This window comes from Seriola lalandi, unplaced genomic scaffold (assembly GCF_002814215.2).
Source record: "Seriola lalandi dorsalis isolate HSWRI2012SDOR001 ecotype SW California unplaced genomic scaffold, Sedor1 jcf7180002054646, whole genome shotgun sequence".
Classification (NCBI taxonomy): domain Eukaryota; kingdom Metazoa; phylum Chordata; class Actinopteri; order Carangiformes; family Carangidae; genus Seriola; species Seriola lalandi.
In genome coordinates this window covers 870878-881026 of record NW_019525199.1, presented here as the reverse complement: position 1 = coordinate 881026, position 10149 = coordinate 870878, and the positions used below count along the sequence as shown (strand labels likewise).

General features: G+C 43.1%; 1 protein-coding gene across 1 annotated transcript; it reads left to right on the top strand.

Annotated features, from left to right (window-relative positions):
* Nucleotides 1-776: 776 nt before the first annotated feature.
* On the top strand, nucleotides 777-9938 carry lhx1a (LIM homeobox 1a). The gene is made up of 5 exons (XM_023420483.2): nucleotides 777-1744; nucleotides 3723-3946; nucleotides 4552-4835; nucleotides 6679-6844; nucleotides 7859-9938. Exons 1-5 carry the CDS (start codon nucleotides 1575-1577, stop codon nucleotides 8236-8238), a joined length of 1224 nt encoding a protein of 407 aa, XP_023276251.1. The 5' UTR covers nucleotides 777-1574; the 3' UTR covers nucleotides 8239-9938.
* The last annotated feature ends 211 nt before the right edge of the window (nucleotides 9939-10149 follow it).

Below are 10149 nucleotides of genomic sequence, written 5' to 3'. Positions count from 1 at the left end.
ACCCCTCTAAATGAATTGTCCGAGGTGTCTGGGCCGCGAGCTCCTCACGGGCTGAGCTGTCAACTTTAGAGCCTGTCTGTCTTTCACTTCCGCGCCAAAGAGAAGAAGAGCTCCACCGCTGACGCGCAGGGAAACAAAAGTACAACAGCGGTAACATCATATCTGCACAAGCCATCAGCTGAGAGAGGTCACGGCAGAGCAGCGAACATTTCATACTTGAACGTGCAGCTGGTTTATTAAGCCTCCGGATATCCTCACATAATAAAACAAACATGCCCAACTCGTGCGTAAATTTTTTTTTTCTGGCGCAAATAAGTAAGTTGACATGAATACACAGGGAGCGCGCCATGCAATAGGCTATATATATAAATATATATGCGCCTCCAGCTTCTCCATCCTGAAGACGCCACTCACTGTATCTACCTGCTCAGATTCCTCCTTCATGTCCCCCCTTCATGCTCTGAAGACAATTTGCTGAGCGGCTGAGAAGCGGCGTCTCTCCCCTCCGCGCGGCTCGCCCCTCCGCCGAGGCTGCTTCCTCCAAACACATTCACTTACATATGACAGTTTGCAGGGAAATTCTTGACAATTGGTGTCTTGAGTGTGCAGCATAAATAGCAGGCAGAGCCCTAGCTGGGTTATGATGGGCCGGCTTGATGGTCGCTGGCATGGCGCGGCGCTGATTGGTCGGGACGCGGCCTGACGTCAGGAGGCTGGGAATAAGGCTGGGCTGGAGCTTTAGGAGCAAGACAGTGTTACTGGAGGACCCAGCGCATCCCAGCATACACACGGTACTGGAGACTGAGGGCATCCCAGCATATACACACACTGACTACTACCGGAGCCGCCAGCGCATACCAGCATCTCCCGCCACCACAAGCTGAACATCCAGGATCATCCGACAGACCGAGGGGGGAAAACACTCTTTCTTTTTTTAATCCTTTGGGTGTGTGATGTTGTTTCTCGCCGGGCTGTGAACAGTGGATACGCTGCCATGTCAAAGTGCACTGAATTATTTATAGGCGTGCGTGTCTTGTTGTGTGACAGCTCTGCCCTAAAAGCATTTTATTAGACGCCTCTTCCAGCAGTGACTGGCACACGACGCTCTTCTCCTCGGCCGATGCGTCACTTCCAAGAGCGCCGGGACAACCACGCCGGCTCCGGTCCTCTCGTCTGAGCCGATCTGCAGCTTCCTGTGTTGAAATCTACATTTTGGTTGAATTCGCGCGTTTTGTCTCCGGATGCACTAAAGGACTGCTTTATTTGTTCATTTCCTTTTGGCTTTTTCCACCTGAGAAAGAGAGAGAGAGCGAGGACGCTGTCGCCATCCATTCCTGTCTGTTTTTTTTTTTTTTTTTTTTTTTGGACGCTGAGCCTTTTTACGCATGCAGGGAGAAATCTGTGGTGACACCTGATCGACTGGCTTCTCCGCGCACATTGACCCGGGAGCTCCAGGCGAATCAAGGGGAGGGAGAAAGCAGATAACTCGGTCAATGCTCGGCCTGTGCTGTTGATTTTGTTTGTGTGTGTGTGCGCGCTTCATCTGTGGGGTTTGTTGTAGCCCAGCCAAAGCCATGGTCCACTGCGCCGGCTGCGAGAGGCCTATCCTGGACCGCTTTCTGCTCAACGTGCTGGACAGAGCCTGGCACGTCAAGTGCGTGCAGTGCTGCGAGTGCAAATGCAATTTAACTGAGAAATGTTTTTCACGAGAGGGAAGACTGTACTGCAAAAATGATTTCTTTAGGTAAGCCCGGGGAAGGTGCAGGAGAACTCACCAGCGGTGTTTCTGTTTTATTGTGTGTGTGGTTTAATGTTGGAGCAGGGCAGCAAACAGCAGCAGGTAAACATTTAGGAAATGATATAAATACATTTAAACAGGAGCATAAAACAGAAGCAAAGGTGCTGATGGCGCATCATAAAAATAGATGGAAACAAACATTATATTCAACTAAAAAAAAAACATTTTAGACTTTTGAAGATTTTGTGCTTCATCTTTACTCTCATTTTTAACTTTTAAATTAGTTTTATTCTTTATCAATCTCTAGAAACACGCAAAGTAATGCTCATAAATTCAGACTGGCTGTATTTTTCAGACAAATAAAATCTATTAAATTAAAATAAACATAATAATCTTAAAAAAATATGAAGAATTTGGCACCTGTGTTCATGAGCAGCCGCATGATTACAGGTATTTACAGTGAATTCAGAGTCTCCGTTTTATGTATTTCTTTTTTTCCTCTAAATAAATGAAGAGAGCGACCGGTCCGTGCCTGTAGGCGGGAACGAGGACTTGGAGGTGATAAGCTTTGATTAAGAGCGAGTAATTAAAAGCTTGTTAATTTGAATTCTTATGCAAAACAACAACAAAAGAGAGACAGCAACATTAAACGCGTGTGCACTCTCTCTCAGCGGGGAGAAGGGGGGGGGGGCGGTTTGTTAGGAAATCGAGGAAATCACACTTGGGGTGTTTTTTTGGGGTTTTTTTTTTTTACAGCCAGTATAGAGGTGGAGATGGAGGTGGAGGGGGTGGGGGGGGCGCAAAGGATCAAACCCCGGCCAGAAGAGCCGCTGCCCGGTGTGTTTGCTCAGTCCGACTGAGGAGGACGTGATAAGTGGATTTGAATAGTAAACTAGTTGAAAAGATCAAGTCCGCAGACAATGCAATCACAGACGTGCAGTCAACAAGCAGTGCACACACCACTCAATACACATTGTTTAACGCTGCAGTCAATGGCAGGGCGAGAATTTATTATTCTAAAACCAACCTGCCGAGTCAGGGAATTAAAAAAAGAGCCCGTATATTTACTGAACTCCAACCGTCTAAAACATGTAGAGTCTAATATGGAAACTAAAAGCTTGGAAATGTAAACTACAGATAAATTTTTTTTTAAAATGTAATAAAATAAAAGCAGTGTCTTCAGCGGGTCTGTGCAGAGCAGTGTAACGGCCTCTGGAGGAAGAAATCATATTTTATTATCTTAAAAATTATTTTAAATAATCAGAATCAGCTGATGCGCAACATCATCACATTTTCTTTTACAAATTAAGATATTTATTTTATAGACGTTTTCCCAAAATGAATAAACACTAAAACACTGAATAATACGTTTAAAATTGTTGTCGTCACTAGTGATGGCCATTAATATTACTAATATTATTATCATTATCATTATTATTGTTTGTAGTAATAGTATTATTATTGTAATTAAAATGCCAGTATTGAGGATGGAGGTTAATTCTTGATTTCAGAATTAGCAAAAGATCCAAAAAACGCTGCTAATATACGTTTTTAAAAGTTTGACATATTAACTATAGACTAAAAAAACACATGGGCTTTATCTATAGAGACTTCTTCTATTCACCATGTTATATTTTACATATTATATGTAAGACACATTATTATATGGTTCGACTTCAGAACACAAATTGCCAAAGGCTCATGTAAAGGATTATAAATTATGTGTATAGATTTAATCATAAAGTATCCAGTATTCTTTTCTTACACTTGAAGCTTTACTGAGTCAAGACAACACAATTTAAAATGTGAATCGACGTCTACACAAGGCGGATAATTCCGTTCCCCCGTCTCCGCCTTGCCTCCAAACCTGGCTGGAGTTTGATTATTATTTAAAAAAATTATTATTGTATGTGTGTAATATGATATATTGTAAAATATATATTTTATAAAAAATAATAACCCCAGCCCCCTTTTTCTCCTGCAGGCGGTTTGGCACGAAGTGTGGCGGCTGTTCGCAGGGCATCTCTCCAAACGACTTGGTCCGGAGGGCCCGGAGCAAAGTGTTTCACCTCAACTGCTTCACCTGCATGATGTGCAATAAGCAGCTCTCCACCGGAGAGGAGCTCTACATCATAGACGAGAATAAATTCGTTTGCAAAGACGATTATATCAACAACACCAGTGTAAAAGACACCAACCTCCTCTCAGGTAAGGAAGAAGCTGTGTGTGTGTGTGTGTGTGTGTGTGTGTGTGTGTGTGTGTGTGTGTGTGTGTGTGTTTGTTTGTGTGAGCACAAGGCGGAATAAATTGTGATGGATGTGATGTGTTCAGCCCCGCAGTGGCTTCATCATTTCCATGACCAGGACTCAGACGGCACTCAGAGTAGAACCCAACAAAAACCCCAGAGCTCTGTCTGCTGCTCATTCTGTTTATTCTCACAGTTAAAACATGCTGCTTTTTATTTGGGCCTGTGATGTAAATATGCTGTGCTTTATTCTATGTGTTATTAAGTGTGTTTGCATTTTTTTTAATCTAAATATTTAAGTTTTTAATGGAGGAAAGAATCAGATAAAATAAGATGTTAATTAGTACAAATGAATACGTAAACATGTGTCGTTTTAAGGCGTAAAACCAGAATGAAACTTTCAGAGAATAGAATTTATTTTTTATTCATGTTGGTGGTAGTTTTGCATCACAGACCTGAGGTCAGAGTTCAGCCACAGTTAACTGACCGCTGCATCCCCGCTGAGTCCACACTGATAAATAACAACGCGATGGGTCTGATTCTAAATCTTCATATCTCATCTGTGCAGTAACGGCGTGCAGCGACCCGAGTTTATCACCGGACTCTCAAGACCAGCTACAGGACGACGTGGTCCTAAAGGACACGGAGATAGCCGCCCTGTCCGACAAGGAGACGGTTAACAACGAGAACGACGACCAGAACCTCGGAGGGAAGCGGCGCGGCCCGCGGACCACCATCAAGGCCAAGCAGCTGGAGACGCTGAAGGCGGCGTTCGCTGCGACCCCCAAACCCACCAGACACATCAGGGAGCAGCTGGCCCAGGAGACCGGCCTCAACATGAGGGTCATCCAGGTAAAGGAGCTTCTGCTTTTAGCATCAAAGCTGGGTTCTGGTTGGACTCCCACAGAGGGTTCACTCGGATTACCCCTCTCCTTTCTCTATGAATTCAGCCATTCATAGAGAAGAAATAGATCAACAGCCCAGATTTATTAGGAAATGAGGCTGTTTCTCAAAATGGAAATCACTGTGTGGATCAGAAGTAGACGGGGGTCTCGTGATTGTGTCTGAGACTCTTATGGATTCAGGATTCAGGGGACACCCACACGCTGAGGAGGTGGGCTCGCACCTTTTTTTATTTTATAGGGTGTTACGCACCCATTAAAAGGTGTGATGTAACAGCTTATATTTTATGGAAAAAATGTCCCTGCCAAAAGCTGCCAGACTGCCATGACCGTGCAGGCCTCATCCCATCATCAGGGAGGCTCCACCTACCCCCCCACCCCCTCTCACATCTTTCACCCCTCTTTAAAGGAGGCCTCTTCCCTTCAAACTGCGCAGTCACATTGAATTCATTAAGCCAAAGATTTTGGCCCCGACCGACGGGGGCTGATTTGGAAACGGGTAATTTATATGGGTTTTTTTTTTTTTTTTTTTTTTGATTCTTGGCGCGCAGGAAGGGGCAAAGTCGCCAACTGGCGCCGGGGCTTGCTGGGAGCGCTGGGAGCGCTGGGTAGTCCTGGCACAGCGCTGCCATCACGTTTTGCGACCACATTTAGCCATGCTGAGAGCATTTCTAGCCAAGTGGAAAGACAGAAATCTGTTTCAGGGGTCTTCAGACTGTTTCCTCACAACTCTGAATTACAGCAGGGCCGCAGCAAGTCGAACAAGGAGCAGCACAAGCAACACATTATTAAAATTATGATTATTATTATTATTCTTAGCTTATTATTATTATATATATTATTATTAATTTTGCATTAGGAACAATTTCATATTTTATTTTGGTGATTTCCAAATATTGTTCAAGTGCTTCTTTAGAGGGAATATTTACCTATTACGCATCCGGCTTTTTTATTTTTTATGAATGTGATTTTTTTAAAGGGTTGGTAAAACTGGGGTGTGGGGTTGGGAGGGGGCAGATCAAAGGTAGAAAGGTTTAGCATAACAGATTAATAGCGATAAAGTGAGAGTGACGACGTCGGGGTATCTAATATGTATGAGCATGAGGGGGGGAAAGGAAGAGCGTAATTAAAGGAAGCCGGCCTATAGATTAGGAAATGATAACCTCCAAGAGCCCGGTAATATATTGGTAACAACCCTCCTATTAAGTATTAATTGGAGATTTTAAGCCCCCGCTGCTGTAGCCTTCAGTCGGAGTAAATGGAGGGTTAAAAGACCATTAGGGAGGTTAGATGTGACTGTCGCTCCTGTAAAGATAATTGGGCGCAGTCGTCTCCGCCGCAGAGAGCCCTTGCGGATTTAAGGCACCGGCTCATCACGCACGGCGCAAAACACACACAGAGAGCGCGCGGTTATTTACTCCAGCAAGGAGCCAATGTGGTGCAGGTGCCAAGGTAAATATGACACCTAATTACACTTTCTTTTGAATGGGGGGGAGGGGTGCGGTTTACACAGTGACGTTTATTTGCATATTCACAAAAAATAACAAGGTGCCATTTTTTTGTTGTTGTTTGTGTTTGTTTGTTTTGATATTTATTTATTCAGCCCTCAGCCCCATTTCTCAATCATCTGAAGCCCCCCCTCCTCTCAAGGAATATTGACGTGCAATCAAAATGGCGTCAGCAGTCCATACTGCATCTTTGCTGAGTAACATGAGGTGACCCATATTACACACATATATCTATATATTAATGTGTGTGTGTGTGTGTGTGTGTGTGTGTGTGTGTGTGTCCAGGTCTGGTTCCAGAACCGACGTTCCAAAGAGAGGCGCATGAAGCAGCTGAGCGCGCTGGGCGCCCGGAGGCACGCGTTTTTCCGCAGCCCGAGGCGGATGAGGACGCTGGTGGACCGGCTGGAGCCCGGGGAGCTCATCCCCAACGGGCCCTTCTCCTACTACGGAGGTATGCTCACAATTTAACTCATTTTGAAGAAAAACTTTCTTTTTTTTCTTAATTGTATTTTCCTTTTATGAAATATCTTTTTTTTTCTCACCCAAATTAAATTTTTTAAATGTATTATATTTTAAAATTCATATTTGCATCTTTCCTCATTTCCTTTTTTTTTTTGCCTGTCATTTGTTCTATTTTTCTGCACTTATATGCTGTAAGGAAAAACTGCTGCTATATTGTTCTATTTTACCTTATCTATATATCCCATCACCAACGTGTTAAATAAGAAATAAGGCAATTTAATTCAGGTTTTTGTTATTATCTTATAAAGGCACTGCCTCAGAGAAATAGACTCCATGTTAGGCCTGTGTTCTGTTGGCTTTGTGAGCTCTTTCCACAATTAAAAAACATGTTAATTTAGTATGCAAATTTAAAATAACAGCTATATAAGCATATACGGTGGCAGTGACCAACCACAAGGCTCTTGAGTTTTTAAAACAAAGTCGAAAGCGATGTATTATTCAGTCTGGGTCACCTCGTCCGCAGCCTTGTGGAAATCAGTGGCACTGAGTGAAGTTTAAGTGAAATTAGTTCACATCTGACTGATTTGATACCACACCCCCTCCTTCAAGTGCTTTGAAATATCTGATAATTTTCAGAGAATTTCATTTGTGCTCAGGCCTTTGTCTTTTCTGCTGAAGCAAAAACTCTAATAATATTCTGCTGAACTTATAAAAAAAAAAGAAATCGGTCTCAGTAGGTAGAATCGCTGATGAAATGGCCCCCACTTTAATTAATTTTGTGGCCACGTTGTTCTCCCCACCCAATTGCAGTTTTGATTTAAGTGTAACGTGCTCTGTGACTAATGTAGCACGGCGAGGGTCTTTCTCCCTCACTAATACAAATCAAGCTATGTATATTCAATGAACTCCTCAACATCTCTGGAATTATTTCTGCACAGCCATTGTTCTCAGAGTCAACGCTGATTTTTTTCTTCTTCTTCTTCCTCTTCTCTTGGATCTACAGATTATCAAAGTGAGTACTACGGCCCGGGAGGGAACTACGACTTCTTCCCTCAGGGGCCTCCGTCGTCGCAGGCCCAGACCCCAGTCGATCTCCCCTTCGTGCCCTCCTCAGGCCCCACGGGCACCCCCCTCGGAGGTATGGACCACCCCCTGCCGGGCCACCACCCCTCCAGCGAGGTGCAGCGCTTCTCCGATATCATGTCCCACCACCCTGGGGACTCTCCCAGCCCAGAGCCCGGAATCCCGGGGCCCCTGCACAGCATCTCCTCCGAGGTGTTCGGCCCCAGTCCGCCCTTTACCTCACTGTCGCTGAACGGCAGCGGATACAACAACCACCTGTCCCACCCGCCCTCGGAAATGAACGAGGGCACCGTGTGGTAGCTTTTTGACCGAGCAGACTTTACTGGTGACAGATTCGGTGACGGAGGAGGGTGGTGAGGTCTGGTGGTGTTGGGGGCTGGAATCCAGAACAGGGACATGGATATCAACAGGGTTAGGGCAACACCATTGAATCATTATGATTTTTTTTTTTTTTTTTTTTGGTGTTTTCATATTTATTTATTTATTTTCTCACATGATTTGTTGATCTCTGTGGGGAAAGCGTATCTGGCATAAAAATTATGCGCAAAAACATTGTCTTTAGTATTGTGTTTGGGTGTTTCAATCGCTTCTTTTGCCCACTCCCTGCATCCAAAACTGGACTTGAAAAAAAAAGAAAGAAAAACAACAACAAAAAAAAAACAACAAAAAACAAACAAACAAAAAAAAAAAGACAAAAAATGAGCAAGACTGCTGAACTGCCCCTATTCGCCCCCTTTCCTTGGGCCCCCCGGGGCTCCCTGTCGCCCCTCCTGAGTCCTGTCAGCGGCCCGGCATAACGACCAAACCCCCTAACATTTAAAGCTGGGGTAGAAAACAACCCTTCTGAAATCTCCTATTGTATGTTCGGAACACGAAAACATCATTAGCTACTGTCAAAGACTTCAATAGCTTTACAGAGAGAATAAAGGGGCTGAGGATTGGTTGTGTGCTGACCTGGCACTGTAGGAAGGCTGAGCAGCATTCAGACTATGTTCGAGGCACTAGACATGGCCCTTGTATTTATTCAGAAGCTCCTCAGACCTCTTTGCCTCTCAAGGCTCTGCCATATTGACACTTAACCTTTTTGACACTATGTTTCCGAAGGCCAGAGGATATGACAATTTTTTCCTCCGTCTGGACTATTTGTTTCCTCCTTTCTTTTTTTTTTTCTCCTTTTCTTAATTTCATAATTTCCACCAAATCTGAAGAAGGTCGCCTTCAAAAGGCAAACAGTAAAACCCTCTATGGATTGCAAACCCTTTATTTAAAATGGAAGTGAACTTGAAATGTTGAAATGAAGTCTACCTTCTAAAAATCTTCTACCGGGGTTCTAAATATGGGACTTAGAACAGTCAACTGTTTACGTAACCTATTTAATTCAGGAGTCCAGAAGTCTCGAAAAACCTTGTTTTAGAACCTCTTGATCCATATAAAAATGTTCCAAGCAACCAACCAAACTTTTGTATTGATTTCATTTATATTGTATGGAGATAAAAACACATTTGCTGGGGTTGTGGTTCACTGTGCTAGTTTGTACAAGATGTTGTTTACAAAAAAAAGGTTGAAAAAAAAGAATAAAAAACAAAAGTAAAGTAGACATTTGCCAAATTAAAAAAAAAAAAATAGCACAAATACTGTTAAAGTGCTTTGCACCATTATCTGCAGAATGTGTTGAGACAAAATGTAAGTGTTAAAAGGAGTAATTGACTTCTTAATTTTTTAGTCTGCTAATACATTCATAAAATTGTTAATATAACATACTTAGACAGGTTTTATTTTTGTGTCTTCAAAGGAGAAAAATCCAAGCTATTAAAAATTGATGGTCAAATATGCAGCTAGTAGCTGCTACATCTCTTTGAATATCAAGCCCTCATGATATGTCTTTTAATGTTCCAATAAACCTAAGCTTATGTGACCTCCAGTGCATATTAGACCATTCACTGTATAAATACAACATGTTGACAAAAATGTGTTTCTAATAAAACTAGAAAATATGCTTATGAATTTTTTTTAACAGATTTTCTTTGGCAGCAGCGTTATGACAGTATCCCCCTGACGTTACAGTGTATTATGCATCACGCGGTGTCGGTGCAGCCGTACATCACAGGGCGTCTCTGTGAGCCACTTATCAGGCCAGTGTCACTCGTTTCATAATGAACGCTTTTTGTCCACATGTCTGCTTTTTCCATTCACTTGGAGTGTGAAATAATT

Excerpts from the sequence above, each read along its gene's own strand:
- lhx1a (XM_023420483.2), top strand. The coding sequence starts at position 1,575 with ATGGTCCACTGCGCCGGCTGCGAGAGGCCTATCCTGGACCGCTTTCTG. Across the intron at positions 1,745-3,722 it reads TGCAAAAATGATTTCTTTAG|GCGGTTTGGCACGAAGTGTG; the intron begins GTAAGCCCGGGG and ends TTTCTCCTGCAG. Across the intron at positions 4,836-6,678 it reads TCAACATGAGGGTCATCCAG|GTCTGGTTCCAGAACCGACG; the intron begins GTAAAGGAGCTT and ends GTGTGTGTCCAG.